General features: G+C 48.9%; 1 protein-coding gene across 5 annotated transcripts in view; it reads left to right on the top strand.

Moving 5' to 3' along the window:
* Positions 1–14,436: 14,436 nt before the first annotated feature.
* Positions 14,437–17,581, top strand: part of CAPN8 (calpain 8) — a 147,276-nt gene continuing 144,131 nt past the window's right edge. For all 5 annotated transcript variants that reach the window (XR_014817504.1, XR_014817503.1, XM_084979342.1 and 2 more), the window contains exon 1: positions 14,437–14,724. Coding sequence is in view for 3 of the 5 variants with exons in the window: in XM_084979342.1 (XP_084835468.1) it covers positions 14,488–14,724 (237 nt within the window). In the remaining 2 variants the exon portion in view is untranslated. The remainder of the gene's footprint in view (positions 14,725–17,581) is intronic.

Genomic DNA, 17,581 nt, shown 5'->3' with positions numbered 1-17,581 from the left:
CGGCAGATGCACACAGAGACAGCCTCTTTGTCTCTTCTTTCAGGGCGCTGGACCGCTCAAATTTTATTAGCATAGGCAGCAGTTTATATAGACAGCTTAATTATAACTTACATCACAGTGCTTAGATCATATTTTTAGAGGTTAAACTTTTGGATTACATGGTACAGTAGATATACATTGTGTTCTAAGGATTTTAATTTAAACCAACGGATACAATACATCATGTAAAACTATAATGGGCACAAAACATCATGCGGAAAGAACATTATATAAAAATAAGAAGTTTTGGTACAAAGCATCTTGTGGTACTACCTATTACTATGTTAAGCTCATCATTAACAGAAAAGTCACAGGCATAAGAATCTGACATTAACAAAGTTCATTTTTAGATTAAAACCTAGGGTAAAAACTTCAAAGTATTATGGCAAGGGGACAGAATAAGAACTTATTTTTATTTCTAAATCAATCAATTTATTAAAACTTAAAAGCTTCCCGGGAAATTAAAAACAAGATTTATAATTATTATGTTTTTTAGCATGAATAATGCATACCTATTTTCAACCTATTGTGTACTCCAAAATACCTAACTCTAAGACCTATTGTGACTTATAACAAACTAATGAATGTAATCTCTTACTTTAACTAAATTAGATTTGAATGGGGGGGAATTTTATCAGGGTGAAACTCTTATTATTCCATTGTTATTTCAGTTCACTGAGTCACAAATCAATACAGGAAAGTAAAATAAAAAATAACAGGAGAGACTGAATTATCCAAGAAATAGTTTCCATTCTTGCGCTGCTAAGCAGCCCCTTCATTTTGTGGTTGTTAGGTCAGCAGGTGAGCCTTATTGTCTTCTAGGGCCTGTCCTCAGAATTGTGCCACACAGGCAGGCATTTCCTTGTTCAGGAACCTGCCCTCGGAATTGCACCGTCCAGACAGGCCTTGATCAGGAGCTAGCCCTCGGAACTGTACCGTTCAGGCAAGCTCCCTTGCTCAGCTCCTTGGATCTTCTCAGCTCCCTGCAAGTGGCTACAGCTCCGATTGGGCCCCTAGCCTGGGAACCTCCATATGCCGCAGGTGCGGCCTTAAAAAGCAAAATAATAATAATAATAATGATAACGATAATGACGATAATGAAGATAACAGTAATAATGATAATAATAATAATGACGGTAATGATAATGATAGTAATAATAGCCCCTGAATCCCTGACACATGCTGAGCATCCCGTTTTCTCGCTGCTGCCTGCAGGGAAGGAGCCCAGGGTAGCGTGTTCTCTGCTTGGTAGGAAGTGATAAGACCAAGTGTCTGTACTGGGGGTGCTGGGAGAGTGCTGACCCCTCCCATGATTTCCATCAGCAGAGCCCCCAAATAAATAGGTTTCTAAGCCAGAACAGGGGGCTTCCTAAGCAAAAAAAAAAAAAAAAAAAAAGGCCCCAAGACAAGCCCCACCTCTCCCCAATTCATCTACCATCCCTGTTTTCATTCCTAAGTCCTTCCCATGTAGAAATTCTAGAACTGCCCCACAGATGCTCAAGCTTCCACAGTGAGAGGGTGGAAGTGGCACACGGGCCCCCTCTGCCCTTCTGCATCTGCAGGCTTGGGGGTCGCTGTGCAATATGCCCCCCCCCCCATGCCAGTTGCGGCAGAAACGAGTTCCCCAGTACTGTTAGTGACTGTTCAAAAAAAAAAAAAAAAAAAAAAAAGAAGTTACCCATCACTGGGGCTTGTTGATTTGCCCTGTGATTTAGGCACATATGGATTGGAACACGGATGGGGCAGAGGACAGAGGGAATCCAGGGACTGCAGCGAAAGGACTGGGGGCCCAGGGCTGGAGTGAGCAGCCATGGAGGGGGTGGGCAGCCAGCTGTCAGCCCTTCCGTGACAAAGGACAGCCGTCCAACACTATCCCCTGATCCCTTTGGAATGCCACACTTCCTGCACTCTGCTACATTTGTTGTTTGGCAGTTTAGATATGTTTCAGTATTTTTTCCATGTATTCAGCCTAGGCTCAGGCGCTGCTGTCTTGCTGTTACTTTTTACCTCCTTCCTCCTTCCTGCACAAGGTTTGACCTAGTGACCTCTTGTTCTTGCTGCCATCTGTCTTATTCCTGCAGAATCTAGAGTCCAGGACCCCTTCTGTTTCCCTGGCCCCTCTGGCCTTCCATCAGCGCAGCTTCTCAAACTGACCTTGACTCAGTGGCCACACCGGGAACTCAAATGTGCATCTGAGGCAAGCGTCTTAACTTCCTGTGCCTCAGTTTCTCCATCTATAAAATAGGGACAATGGCTGAGCTCCCATCGTGGCTCAGTGGTTAACAATCTGACTAGCATCCATGAGGACACAGGTTCAATCCTTCGCCTCGCTCAGTGGGTTAAGGATCCAGCATTGCTGTGAGCTGTGGTGTAGGTTGCAGACGTGGCGCGGATCCTGCTTGGCTGTGGCTGTGGCCGGCAGCTGCATCTCCAGTTCAATCCCTAGCCTGGGAACCTCCATATGTCGCAGGAGCAGCCCTAGAAAGAAAAGAAAAATAGGGACAATGGCATTAACAAAGAACCTGTAATTCTCAAATGGGAAGAGACTTATAAATATAGTTTGGGTTGCTGAGAAAGATCAAGGGTGGCCTTGGAAATTTTCTTCTGTACCAGGAAGCCCTGGATACTAGTTACGGACGTGTTTCACATTTTGAGATCCCTAGGATGAAAGGTTAGAGGTCGTCTTGTTCAGTGTTTATCCAACTTTGCTTAGCAGAAAGTTCCATGGGACGTTAATGGATGTTCCGTGGTGTGTGGGTGTGCGTGTGCGAGGTTCGGTTTTAGTGATCAGATCAATTTGGGAAACTCTTCAAATTACGTTCTCCTCTTGAGAACCCTAATGTCTGGGTTGATAGTCAAGGCCGAAGCAAGTCCTACGGTAGCAACGAATTCTGTCTCAGGGGGTCTGTCAGTTTGGACCCTACAGGAAGCAAAGGGTAACAGCAAGTTGGACACGCAAGAGATGGATGGGATGGTGCCTGTGAAAGACGAAGATGGGGGAGCAGAGGAGGTGGGGGGTTTGGGCCACCATGCAAGCCTGGCTCCTATGGAAAGAGAGAGATGAAGGGAAGATGAAGGAGGAGGAGGCGAGCAGAGTCAGCTGGGAAAGTCTCAGCCGACCCGCTGGCGTCCCCAGCAAAGCTGGCTGGTTAGAGGGCAGAGGGTGGGCAGAAAGAGCCGGACCAGGGAGTTCCCTTTTATGGCTCAGTGGGTTATGAACTGATGCTGTCCCTGTGAGGATGCGGGTTCGATCCCTGGCCTCGCTCAGTGGGGTGAGGATCCGGCATTTCCAAGAGATGCGGTGTAGGTCGCAGATGTGGCTCCAATTCGACCCCTAGCCTGGGACCTTCCATGTGCCACAGGTACAGTCCGAAAGAAAGAAAGAAAGAGGGAGGAAGGAGGAAGGAAGGAAGAGGCAGACCAGGGTCCGCTGTGTTCTCGGTGGCTGGGGAGAGCGCGTCTTCACGCCCTGCACATGTCATTTCATTGGATCCTCCCAATAACCCTCTGGGATGGGTCTTGTCATTTTTGCCACATTAACAGATGAGGAAACGGAGGCACTGAGAGTTCCTGTGACGTCCCAGGGTCACCCAGCCCTTGAGGAATGGAGTTGGCTTTCCGGGGCCACGCTGCCTTGGGGAACCCTGCCCTAGACTCAGGCCATTGTGGTTTGCAGAGCGAATGGGAAGAACAATGAACATTCTGACCCTATTCCCCAGCACACGGCAAAGTGCAGAGGCCACCGTCTCATGGATGGCTTCCCAGATCCTTGTTCCAGCCAAGTCTTCTTTCTTTTTCTTTCTTCTTTTTTTGTCTTTTTGCCTTTTCTAGAGGTTCTCCTGCGGCATATGGAGGTTCCCAGGCTAGGGGTCGAATTGGAGCTGCAGCCACTGGCCTACACCACAGCCACAGCAACATGGGATCTGAGCCACGTCTGCAACTTACGCCACAGCTCACGGCAACGCCAGATCCTTAACTCACTGAGCAAGGCCAGGGATCAAACCTGCAACCTCATGGTTCCTAGTCGGATTTGTTAATCACTGAGCCACAACGGGAACTCCAAGCCAAGTCTTCTTTCTTACTTCTCACGTCCCGAGGCTGCCTCTGGCACTGGAGCCCTTTCCTTCTTCTGAAACCTTTGGTCCCTCTGCTTCAGAGCACACCTCCCTCTCCCTCTACTGGCTCCTCCCCCAGCTCTCTGGCTGTGCTTTCTTTTTCATTCTTATTTTTACATTTTTTTTTTAATTTTTATTTTTTGGCTGCACCCATGGTATGTGGAAATTCCCAGGCCAGGGGTCAAACCCTCGCTATAGCAGTGCGACCCAAGCCACAGCAGTGACAAGGATGGACCCCTAACCTGCTATACCACAAAGGAAATCCTACTTTTTAAGTTTCTTTTTTCTTTCTTTTCCTTCCTTCCTTCCTCTTTCCTTCCTTCCTTCCTTCCTTTTTAGGTGAGGTTCTCAGGCTAGGGGTCAAATTGGAGCTGCAGCTGCTAGTCTACACCACAGCCACTGTAACAGAGGATCTGAGCTGTGTCTGTGACCTACACCACAGCTCACCGCAATGCCTGATCCTTAACCCACTGGCAAGGCCAGGGATCAAACCCATGTCCTCATGGATACTACTTGGATTTGTTACCACTGAGCCGCAACGGGAACTCCCTATTTTTTAATTTTTAAATTAAATTAAATTTAATTTAATTTTTAGGGCTGCGCCCACGGCATATGACAGTTCCCAGGCTAGGGGTTGAATCAAAACTACAGCTGCCTGCCTACACCACAGCCACAGCAATACCCACATCACAGCTCACGGTGATGCCAGATCTTTAACCCACTGAGCGAGGCCAGGGATGGAACCCACATCCTCATGGATACTAGTCGGGTTCGCTACTGCTGAGCTCTGGGAACTCTCTCATTTTCTTTCTTAGTCTCCACCAGCTCCTCTTTCTTTCTCTGCTTGGACCTTTTGTGTAGGTTGATCTGGCTTTTTCTGCCCCCAAGCTTGCCTGGTCCATCACCTCCTCTGCTTCCAGCTTCCAATCACAGGGGCCACTGGTAAATGTAGCCAGCGTTTGGGGTAGAGAAAAATCAGGGTATTTCCACTGCCTGAGGCTTCTTCCTCCTCTGGAAGAAGTTTGGCTTATTAGTTTTCTTACACACACACACACACACACACACAAGCCCTTTAATGTCCAAGTCACTCTCCATACAATTTATAATCCATGTTTCCATGTGATTTAAAGCTCGGCAGACATCCCTTGGCATCTGTCTCTTCTGGGGATGAGCCGGTCGGTGGCAGAACCCGTACCAGCTGTCAGTGCCTAGGTGTTGGACACCGAGGCTCTTCCTTAGGCCAGAGAGAGGCTCTGCCCAGCAGGTCCCAAGAGACCCCCTGCCTGGGGCCAAGTAAGGGGATATTACAAAACAAGGCTCAGAGCAGAGTCTGGGTCTGAGTCATGTCTTAGCGATGTGACCACAGGCATCTGACTCAGCGTGGAGATTCTTCAGCTCCTGGTGGCAAGGCGAGAGTCGCAAAGGCACCGGGCTCAGAGGTGAAGAGGGCAGGACTGTCTCCTCTCATCTCTTTGCTGCAGATGAGGTGAGCCCGGAGAAGGGCCGGGACAGGGGAGGGCCAGCAGCTGTAAGGGAGGGCTGCAGCCAGCCCTCGGCCTCAGCTCCCAGAGCAGCATCCGTCCTGCCGGCCGCCCCCCGAGGCTATGCCCAGCCTCTGCTGGGAACCCCTTGCCCCCCTGCTGGCCTCGGGACCCACTGGGGAGGCCTCGACCTCCTGACTCAGACTTAGAAGGAAGTGTCTTGGAATTTCTTTCCGCCCAAGCTGTCTAGGGGCTGATCAGAAATGCAAGTCATGGAGTTCACGTTGTGGTGCAGTGGAAATGAATCCGACTGGTATCCGTGAGGATGCGGGTTTGATCCCTGGCTTTGCTCAGTGGGTCAGGGGATCCAGTGTGGATCGGGACACTGTGGTGTAGGTTACAGATGTGGTTCGGATCCTAGGTTGCTGTGGCACAGGCCTGCAGTTATAGCTCTGATTCGACTCCTAGCCTGCGAACCTCCATAAGCTGCAAGTGCGACCCTAAAAAAAAAAAAAAAAAAGGCAAAAAAAAAATGCAAGTCAGGTTAAGACATAAATGCTCTCGAGTGTATATTCTGTGATGTGGACTTGAATATGCATCAGAAGACATGGTAATGAATAATTAGAGCTATGTCCTGAGCACTTTTTGTGTAACTTCTATTACAGGTGCTACAAATATTTGTGGGTCTGGTTCTCTGCTAGCCGGTAAGTACCTGAAATGGAGGACCATGACTTTCTTTCTTATGTTTTTCTCTTTTTTTGGGTCTTTTTAGAGCCGCACCTGCGGCATATGGAGGTTCCCAGGCTAGGGGTCCAATCAGAGCTGTAGCTGCCAGCCTATGCCAGAGCCACAGCAACACCAGATCCTTAACCCAGGGATTGAACCCCCATCCTCATGAATACTAGTTGGGTTCATTACTGCTGAGCCACAACGGGAACTCCTCTCTGCTTATTCAATCAGTCCCTCAAAGTATTAGATTAACATCTCACACTAAGATTGCGGGGGTTTTTTTTGATTGTTTGTTTGTTTTTGTTGTTGTTGTTGTTGCTATTTCTTGGGCCGCTCCCACGGCATATGGAGGTTCCCAGGCTAGGGGTCGAATCGGAGCTGCAGCCACCGGCCTACGCCAGAGCCACAGCAACGCAGGATCCGAGCCGCGTCTGCAACCTACACCACAGCTCACGGCAACGCCGGATCGTTAACCCACTGAGCAAGGCCAGGGACCGAACCCGCAACCTCATGGTTCCTAGTCGGATTCGTTAACCACTGCGCCACGACGGGAACTCCTTTTTTTTTGCCCTGCCAGGTTTTATTTTATAGGTTTTGAGGCTGTGCTGTTATGAGTATACAAATTTAAAATTACAATTAGATCTTCTTGATGAATCGATCTTTTATGATTATGACAAAGTGTCTCTTTATCTCTAGCAATGCTTTTTGCTTCAAAGTGGACTTTTTCTGATATTAGTATAGCTATACCAGCCTTCTTTTGGCAAGTATTTGCCTACATTTTTTGTCCTTTTATTTTTAATATTTCTAAACTTTATAATTAATTAAAGTACATCACTTTGTGGTTGTTTTCACCTAGCCTGAGAACTTTGTGTCATTTATTTATTTATTTATTTTTAAGAGCCACATCCAAGGTTCCCAGGCTAGGGGTCTAATTGGAGCTGTAGCCGCCAGCCTACACCACTGCCACATCGATGCCAGATCCGAGCTGCATCTATGATCTTACCCCACAGTTCACGGTAATGCCAGATCCTTAACTCACTGAGTGAGCCCAGGGATCGAACCAGCAACCTCATGGTTCCTAGTTGGTTTCGTTTCCGCTGTGCCACGACGGGAGCTCCCGAACTTTGTGTCATTTAGATTGAATGCAGTTACTGATATATTTGTATTTAAACCTGTCTTTTATGCTTTTTATTTGTCTCTCTATTCTAGTTTACGCTCTTCTCTTTTCTCTCTTTCCCTTTTTGATTTATCTTGGACTGACTAAGAAATGAACTATTTTCTATTATTTCATTTCAACGTTAGGTTGGTTCATTATACATTCTTATAATATTCTTTTAGTGGTTACCTGGATACAACAACATATACCTGCGTTTTATTGACGTCTGATATAAATTAGTACCTTCACCATTTTCTGGACAATGTAAAGATAGCAGAACACTTAAATTTCTTTTACCCTCTCCTGATTTATGTGTTTTTGTAATTATGTATTTTCATTTTCTCTATATTTATTTATGTATTTATTTATTTTGTCTTTTTGCCTTTTCTAGGGCCGTTCCCGTGGCGTATGGAGGTTAGCTAGGGGTCTAATCGGAGCTGTAGCCACTGGCCTACGCCAGAGCCATAGCAATGCGGGATCCAAGCCACATCTGCAACCTACACCACAGCTCATGGCAACACTGGATCCTTAACCCACTGAGCAAGGCCAGGAATTGAACCCGAAACCTCATGGTTCCTAGTTGGATTCATTAACCACTGAACCACGACTATATTTATAATCCCATTAAACAGCATCATTATTGTTATTTTACACTGTCAGTTTTCATTTGGATATAATACGTATTTCTCTCTTGGTTCTCCATTCCTTCTTGCATCTCAGACCTTTTATTAGGAATCACTTTTCTATTTGGAGTTGACTCAGTTTTTTTTCCAAACTTGAAAATATCTTTAGTTTAGCTTAATTCTTAAAGGATATGTTGGCCAGGTATAGAATTCTAGGTTGGTATTTATTTTCTTGCAGCACATCGAATATTTCATTCCATTTTTTTTTTTTTGCTTTATTTGTTGCTTTTTTTTCGGGCCACACCCACAGCATATGGAGGTTCCCAGGCTAGGGGTCCAATTGGAGCTATAACTGCCAGCTTATGCCACAGCTACAGCAACGTGGGATCCGAGCCGAGTCTGCAACCTTCACCACAGCTCACGGCAACGTCGGATCCTTAACCCACTGAGCGAGGCCAGAATTCGAACCTGCGTCCTCATGGACACTGTGTCGGGTTCTGAACCTGCTGAGCCACAGTGGGATCAGAACCCACCTTTACATATGCGCCGTTCTGGCCTTCCATGGCCTGGTTTTCAATGGGCTGAGTCAGGACAGTTCCCACCTTTCCCCTAGCTCTTTCTTTTCTAGGAAGTAGTTTCCTTTTGGAGGAAATCACGTTGCCCCTATTTATTCAAACCGTGAGTCCTGAACTGTTGTTGATCTGGGGGTGGGTGGGAGAGGGCCAGCCCTCAGTGATATCCTGGTTGTGTCTCCTGTCCCACCTGGTCCTCCTGGCCACTCCTGGCCACACAGAGGAGGGAACTCTGGTGGTTCATCTCCCCACCTACCCAGCCCACAGCTGCTACCCTCTTAGGGCCATCATCCATTCTTGCCTGGTTTAGAAAGACGGCCTCTCTCTCTCTCTCTCTTTTTTTTTTTTTTGGCTTTTTAGGGCCACACCCATGACATATGAAAGTTCCCAGGCTAGGGGTCAAATCAGAGCTACAGCTGCCAGCCTACGACACAGCCACAGCAACATGGGATCAGGGCTGCTGTCTGTGACCTAAGCCGCAGCTCATGGCAATGCTAGATCCTTAACCCACTGAGCGAGGTCAGGGATTGAACCTGCATCCTCATGGATACCAGTTAGGTTCGTGACTGCCGTGCCACAATGGAAACTCCAGACTGCCTCCTAACTACAGAGGAAAATTTTCTCTTCAATGCTCGGTCGCCTCATCCACGCTCTCACCCCTCATTCCAGCCACTCTCACCCTGGAGCGTTGATGTTCCTTCCTCCACTCACTCCTGCAGCTCCCCGAGTCTCAGATGCGCTTTCTTCACTGCTCTCTTTCAAATCCTAGTCACCTTGCACGTCCCTGACTCTTCAGGATGCAGCTGCAATGCCATCTCCTCATGAAGCCTTCTTCATCATTGGTCCCCCTGGAACAGGCCACTCCTTTCTTGGTGTGCGGCTCCGTGTCTCCTCTTGCACTTAAGTTTCTTGGGGGCGGGGATGTGTTTACTCATCCTTTTCTCCTTCTTCTCAGAGTCTGCTTAGTGGCTGCCTCTGCCCAGCAGAGTGTTGGTGCAAGAAGCCTTTGGGTTGGAGGGCTGAAAGAGTCCCTGACTTCGTCCTTCCAGGCATCTTGATGAATACCACGTCCACGTGGCCTCTTGGCTATTACCAGGGCTTCCCTCTGGTAGGCAGTGTAGTCCTGCGCTGTGGAAAACATGGAATTTAAAATCAGAAGACGGAGTTCCTGACATGGTGCAGTGGTTGACGAATCCGACTTGGAACCATGGGGTTGCGGGTTTGATCCCTGCCCTTGCTCAGTGGGTTAAGGATCCAGCATTGCCGTGAGCTGTGGTGGGGGTCACAGACGTGGCTCGGATCCCACGTTGCTGTGGCTCTGGCGTAGGCCGGTGGCCACAGCTCTGATAAGACCCCTGGCCTGGGAACCTCCATATGCCGCGGGAGTGGCCCTAGAAAAGGCAAAAAGACAAAAAAAAAAAAAAATCAGAAGACTTAGGGTCAAGTTTACCAATGAGAGACCTTGAGCTAGTCTGATGATACAATCTACCTATAGACTTGCTGAATCGTTCATCAGTAGTGGACTTGAAGGTGCTACCTCTTTTCAAATCTAAGTTTTTTTAGACTGGTCCAATAGACTTTATTAAAATTTTTTAAAAATTATAATTGATTTCAATGTACTGTCCATTTCTGTACAGTGTGTGTAAGTTTTTACCAGGTTACTTAGTCCTCCTGGGGCCGCAGGATCTGGGTTGGCCACTAGGGGGCAGTCTCAGCTGGTTTCCCAGAAAGACTTGACTAGCCTACTCTGTCCTGCCTTGGACGAAGGTCTAGGTGGTGCGTGATCCCACAGGCTTGGAGAGGGATGAATCCACACACCTGGCCTACCCGGCCTTCTGTTTTTTTCAGGGCTGGTTAGATAGGGTTCAGTCATGCTCGGACTCTCTTTGGTGATGGGGTACTCGTACTGGCCACATAGGGACCCATCTTTTCCTTAGAGACCACTAAGGAATGTGTGGACTATAGCAGGCTGTCTTCTCTGTAATAATATTTCCTTTTGTTCTAATTTTTTTTTTTTTTTTGGCCCTGCCCGTGGCATGCAGAAGTTCCCAGGCCAAGGATCGAACACCAGCTCCAGCAGGGACAATGCCAGATCCTTAACTCACTGAGTCACAGGGTACCCCATATTCTAAATATTTTTATTGAGACATAATTCACATAATATAAAACTTTTTTTTTTTTTTTTTTTAGGGCTGCACCCACAGCATATGGAAGTTCCCAGGCTAGAGGTCGAATCAGAGCTGCAGCTGCCCGCCTACACCGCAGCCACAGCAACGCCAGGTCCCTGACCCACTAAGCAAGGCCAGGAATCAAACCTGAGTCCTCATGGATACTAGTCAGATTCGATTCTGCTGTGCCACAATGGGAACTTCTGAAACTCACTCTTTTGAAGCCTACAGTTTTGTGATTTTTATCACATTCACCAAGTTGGGGTACCATCACTGCTGTCTAATTCCAGAAAATTTCCATCACCCTGAAAAAAAACCTCATACCTATTTGCAGTCAGTCCCAGTTCCCAGCAACCGATAATATCCTGTGTTTCTGGGGACTCGCCTAGTCTGGATATTTTACTTGATGGGAGCCAGACAGTGTGTGGCCTTTTGTGACTGGCGTCTTTCACGTGCCACAAGGTTTTCAGGGTCCCCCACGCTGCAGCATGTGTCTACACTTCATTCCTTTTTGTGGCTGAATAACATTCGGTTGCATGACTCTGCTACATTTTGTTTATCTGTTCACGCGTGGATGGATATTGCCGGGCTGGTTCTACTTTTTGGCTCTTGTGAACAATGCATTATATACGTTGGGAGACCCATTTTGGTGTGGCCTTAAGTTTTCAATTCTCTTTCAATCCCCCAGCGTGGAATGTTACCAAGAGTTCCTCTGTCACTTGGGGTTTAGCATTTTGAGGCACTGCCAGACTGTTTTCCAGAGTGTCTGTGTATTTTCTGTTCCCGGCAATGTACAAGAACTCTGTAATACCCATGACAATGGATTCCCCCTCTGCTTGCTGTAGAATTCTGAAATGGGAAGGCCCAGGAGAGAGACGGAAGTTAAGGTTAGACGTGACAATAAGCTTTGCAAACTTTGTCTGCACAGCACATTTGGCCCTTGGGGTAATTTTTCTTCCTCGCCGAGGGCACAAGGCAGCCTTGGCCTTCTGGCCGAGGAGGAGGCTGCTGTGGGTAAAACTCTCTGGCTCGGCAGGTGTGGACCCTGCTGGTGTGGATCTGGCTGGTGTAGACCTGGCTGGCGTGGATCTGGCTGGTATGGAGCCTGCGGGGAGCTGCATTTACCTGCCCTCTTTGCCAGCAAGAGCTTTTACTTGGTCGCGGCCAACAGGTGTATTTCTGCCTGGCCTCCTGGCCTCTGTCATGGATGCTGCCCTTCCTGCACGGTAGTGGCAGCTCTAGCGGGGCATCTGGGGTGTGAGGCTGGGGAGACATCGATCCAGGTTGATGGGTCTGGTGGGTGCCCAGTTGGGGAGCAGGGACACCTAGGCTGTCAGCTCGGGTGGAGCTGCTGAGCAGAGCAGGCTCCTGGCTCAGGAACTGAGGGCTCCATTCACAGCAGCTCAGGCCTGTCTCCCTGGATGAGGTTTGTTTGTGCAGCGTCTGCGTGAGACAAGGGAGGTGATTTAGGCAGGTGGGTGGAAAGGAGATTGCTGATTCCAAAGGAGCCCCTAAAAAAAAAAAAAAAAAAAAAAAAACAAAAACCCAAAAGAGCCCCTGATGGGGAAGGCAAGTTGCCAGCTGCGCTAACTCTGCCTTTAGGTGGAGGAAAGGCTTGTGCATTTCAGTCTAAAGGGAATGTTTCCGGGGAGGCTTGGGGAGAACTGGAGACAGAAAATACAACCCCACGAGAGTGTCAGGTCCACCCGACCTAGTGTTGATCTATCCAACCACAGGCATCTTATACGCCTGGGTGTTGATTCACTTGGCAAATATAAATTCAGTCCCTACTATGCTCTGGAGCTTTTTAGACTCTGGCAACACAGCGACGAGCAAACAGACATGGTCCACCGTCCTTGTAGTGATCAGAGCCTGTGTGGCGGAGGGATGTTAATTAAATGGTTGCAGGGCAGGGGACCACAGGCTGCTAGGAGAACGTATGAGAGGGGGTGGTTTTGTGTAGAGGGGTCCTGGAAGGCTTCCAGGGGGTGGGGGCACTTGGGGTCTGAAGGCTGAGCAAGGGGTGGGGGAAGGGGAGAGCGCATTTCCGGTGGAGGGCCCAGCAGGTGCAAAGAGCTTGAGCTTCTGGTGGGATAGAACGTAATGTTCTGGGAGCTGAATGGTCAGGTGGAGAGGTGCGGGAGAGGAGGCGGGAGGGAGGAAGGGGCCCGTCTGCTGAGGGGCTTGTAGGTGGGCAGACCCCCTCCCCCCATGGTTCCCTGAACAGCCATAGACCGCCAGTGGGGGCTGGGATTTAAGCTTGGAAGAGACATGGTAAGATTTGAGTTTGAAGCGACTGCTCTGAGTAAGAGGCATCATGAGCGTCAGTCCCCAGCCTCAGGAAACTAGGCAGCGGATGCAGAAGTAAAAAGAAACATCTCGCTTCCCTTCCGACTGAGAGGTGCCAGGCTTCTCCTCCTGGTATCCAGGGCTCGAGAGGATTCCGTGTGGGTTGAATGGATGAAGATGGTTTTGGTTTTAAAGGCGGGCGTGGCCACCTGCGTGGGACCAGGGTGGGCCTGGGGGGTGCTGGTGAAGATGGAACCGTGAACATTGGATGAGCTTCCTAGTGGGGGCAGGCATTGAGGGCAGCGGCCCTGAGGAAAGACTGTTCTAGCAAATCCCATGTTCTTCCTCTCATGCTTCCAAACAACCTATAACGTAGCTCCTACTATTATCTTCCCCTTTACAGATGAGAAAATTAAAGGAAAGAGATGTTAAGAGGCTTGCCCAGGGTAACAGAGCTCATTACCGCTGAGGTTGGGTTAGATACCCAGGCAAAGGCCCAAACCTTCATTTGTGGGTGGCACGACCTTTGCCTGGGTTGCTCTGATTCCCTGCAGGGACCATCCTTCTCTGATATTTTTGTCCTTCTAGCAAATATGGAGCCAGACTTTTCTGGAAGGAAAAGAGACCCCTCTAACCTCTAGCCCTTCTCCTGCTGAGAGCGAATTCCCAGGTAAATACCAGCCTCCCAGTTCCCGCTGTGGTGCAGTGGAAACGAATACGACTAGGATCCATGAAGATGTGGGTTTGATCCCTGGCCTCGCTCAGTGGATCCGGCATCCGGCCTTGCCATGAACTGTGGTATAGGTTGCAGACACGGCTTGGATCCTGCATTGCTGTGGCTGTGGTGTAAGCGGGCAGCTGCAGCTCTGATTCGACCTCTAGCCTGGGACCCTCCATAGGCCGCAGGTGCAACCCTAAAAAGCAAAACAAAACAAAAAAGATACCAGCCTCAAGCTGCAGAACAGGCTTCCCCATCTCAGCAGAAATGAGCAGGTCTTGCAAAGGGATGGGGGTGCATGGCTGGGATCTTAAGGGATTTCTTAGGCTAATGGCCTGGGAGGAGCCCTGGTAGGTTCCCAGCCTCCAAATTAATTGTCTACTGAAAGGCAGGAGGGCAGGTGGGGCAGTGCACCTTAGGTACATATTTGCTCCTGGCCTGACTCACTGCCTTTTGGAAATGGGCCTTGGGTGAAATGTTTACCGCTCCACCTACACACCACCCCCACCCCCGCCTTATAGCTCCCCTCCCAGGGAGCAGATCTCTGAGAGCACAGAGCAGCCCTGCCCTCTGTCCACCTGCCTGGAGCCCTTGACCATGGCGGCCCTGGCAGCCACAATATCCAAGCGCCGTGCTGCGGCCGAGGGTCTTGGCTCCAACCAGAAAGCCGTGAAGTACTTGGGCCAGGACTTCGAGACCCTGAGGCAGCAGTGCTTGGACTCAGGGGTCCTATTTAAGGACCCAGAGTTCCCAGCATGCCCATCAGCCTTGGGCTACAAGGACCTCGGACCACACTCCCCCCAAACTCAAGGCATCGTCTGGAAGCGGCCCACGGTAAGGTGTGGGCTTGTTGTTGAGGCTTGGGATGGAAGGCCCTCTCTTCTGTCAGAAGAAGCTGAGGGAGGAGTTCCCATTGTGGTTCAGCAGGTTAAGAACTCAATGCAGTCTCCATGAAGATGTGGGTTTGATCCCTGGCCTCGCTCCGTGGGTTAGGGGTCTGGCTGGCAGCTGTAGCTCTGATTCGACCCCTAGCCTTGGAATTTCCATATGCCGTGGGTGCAGCCCTAAAAAGCAAAAGAAAAAAAAAGAAAGAAGTAGCTGAGGGAGAAGTTATAATTCTTGTGTGTGTATGTGTGTGTGTGTCTTTTTGTCATTTTAGGGCCGCACCCATGGCATATGGAGGTTCCCAGGCTAGGGGTCAAATCGGAGCTGCAAGATGCCAGGCTACACCATAGCCACAGCAACACGGGATCTGAGCTGCATCTTCAACCTACACCACAGCTCACGGCAATGCCAGATCCTTAACCCACTGAGCAAGGCCAGGGATCAAACCCGCAACCTCATGCTTCCTAGTCGGATTCACTTCCACTGTGCCACGACAGGAACTCTAGAAGTTATAATTCTTCACCCTAGGGTCTTGGATCCATATTTCAGATTCCTTCCCTAACCCCCTCTTAAACAATCTTTTCAGAAGCCATGAGGTATAAACAGCACACACAGGCTTTTGAATCAGACACACAATCTGACTCCTGTCTCTGCCTGTGTAGCCTTGGACTGATAACCTCTGTGAGCCTCTGTTTTCGCATCTGTAAAATGGTGTTACTAGCATCTTATTTTTCAGTGTCGGCTCAAGGACTGGAGATAGAGCTCAGAGCATAGTGCCTGGCATGTAAAAGGTGCAGAAGACATGGCAGCAGTTGCATAGGCCCCCCAGGGCCAGGCCCCCTTCCAGCCCCCTCTGGAACCTATGGGGGTACTCTGGAATGTTGGCAAAATCGAGGTTGGGAGTCATGGTTTTATTTATTTTATTTTATTTTTTTTTGTCTTTTTGCCATTTCTTGGGCCACTCCCAAGGCATATGGAGGTTCCCAGGCTAGGGGTGGAATTGGAGCTGTAGCCGGCAGCCTACACCACAGCCACAGCAATGCGGGATCCAAGCTGCGTCTGTGACCTACACCACAGCTCATGGCAACACTGGATCCTTAACCCACTGAGCAAAGCCAGGGATCGAACCCGAAACCTCATGGTTCCTAGACGGATTCGTTAACCACTGCGCCACAACGGGAACTCTGGGAGTCATGGTTTTGTTTTCCAAGGTCAAGCGTTGACAGCCACGTTTCATTTCCAGAGTTTTTTTAAGCCTGCTTCATCTTTTTATTAAAGAAAAAACTATTGGAGTTTAGTTGACTTACAATGTTGTGTTAGTTTCAGGTATACAGCAAAGTGAGTCAGTCACACTTGTGCATCTATCCATTCTTTTTCAGATTCTTTTCCCGTATAGGTCATTACAGACTAGTGAGTATATTTCCCTGTGCTGTACAGTAGGTCCTTGTTTTCTTATTGTTTTTTTGTTTGTTTGTTTTGCGTTTTAGGGCCACACATGCGACAGATGGAAGCTCCCAGGCTAGGAGTTGAATCAGAGCCGCAGTCTACACCACAGCCACAGCAACGCCAGATCCGAACCATGTCCTCAACCCCAGCTCACGGCAACACAGGATCCTTAACCAACTGAGCGAGGCCAGGGATGGAACTGGTATCATCTGCATGGGTACCAGTCAGGTTCATTTCCGCTGAGCCGCAATGGGAACTCCCAGTCCTTGTTTTTTTCAGGCTTCTCTGTGTGCCAGGTCCAGGCTAGGCACTGTTTGGGAAGGTGGTTGGGGAGAAACTGAGGAATGAGCTGTGGTCTGAGCGCTGATGGAGATTGTGGGGAGGCAGGTGCGTGCATATAGAACTGACACCCTTGGCAAAATGAAGGAAGGGCTGATGGAGGCGTAAACCATGGGCGTGGGGACCTGGGACGTTAGGACCAAATGATAGAGGCGTAAACCATGGGCGTGGGGACCTGGGACGTTAGGACCAAATGTATCCTAGAGGAGTTCAAGGACCCCAAAGAGCTTGAGGGAGGGGGAGATGGATGGGGGAGGTGGGGGAGTTGGAGTGCCGGGGGTCGGGGGGGGGGAGAAGATTTTACTCTGTGACCCAAATCTGTGCCTAGCTTGTCTCCTTCCTTTAAAATTCTTCAAGCCCTCCCCTCCTCAACACCTTGCATGTTTTCCCCCTGGACCATCTTCACCTGGTCTCACTGTCCAGGTAAATACGGTAATTTTAATGCTGATCGGTGCCTGTCCACAAAATGCTATAAACTCCAGAGGAGGAGGTAGTACCTGATTCATGTGGGACTGAGGCCTTCCCATCATTGGGAGTTTTCAGATGAATAAATAAAAGCTTGTCAAAATGTACCCTCTCCGTCTTTGGGTGTCAGCGCAGGAGTCTCCCTTGGCTGCTCTGAGCCAGGCTATTCTCACACATCACACGGGAGGTACATTATAGGACATCGTTTTATCCTCTCGGGTCTTACAGATGATTGAAGAGACGCCTGAGTTGGTCATGACCCAGATTTGTCTGTACTGGAGATGTGCCTTGGAATCTGGGAAAACCAGCTTATTCCTGAATGCTTCATTTCTTTCTTCCCTTGAGGTCTTTTGGGGTCCTGCAAGAAAGTTGGGGTGCCCAGGAATGAGGTGCATCAGTGAATTCATTTGCTCCTTCTTCCTCCCCTCCCCTCGCCTCCTTTCTCCATCCTACCTCCCTCATTTCTTTTTTTTCTAAGTGCTTATTTTATTTTATTTTTTTAACTGAATGAATTTTTCTTACATTTACAGTTGTGTAATGATCATTCCAACCCAAT

This window comes from Sus scrofa, chromosome 10 (assembly GCF_054392235.1).
Source record: "Sus scrofa isolate SSC_HxYL_T2T_F1_AM1 chromosome 10, Sscrofa_HxYL_maternal_Yorkshire_Landrace_v2.0, whole genome shotgun sequence".
In the NCBI taxonomy this organism is placed as follows: Eukaryota; Metazoa; Chordata; class Mammalia; order Artiodactyla; family Suidae; genus Sus; species Sus scrofa.
This window is presented reverse-complemented; position numbering and strand designations above follow the sequence as displayed.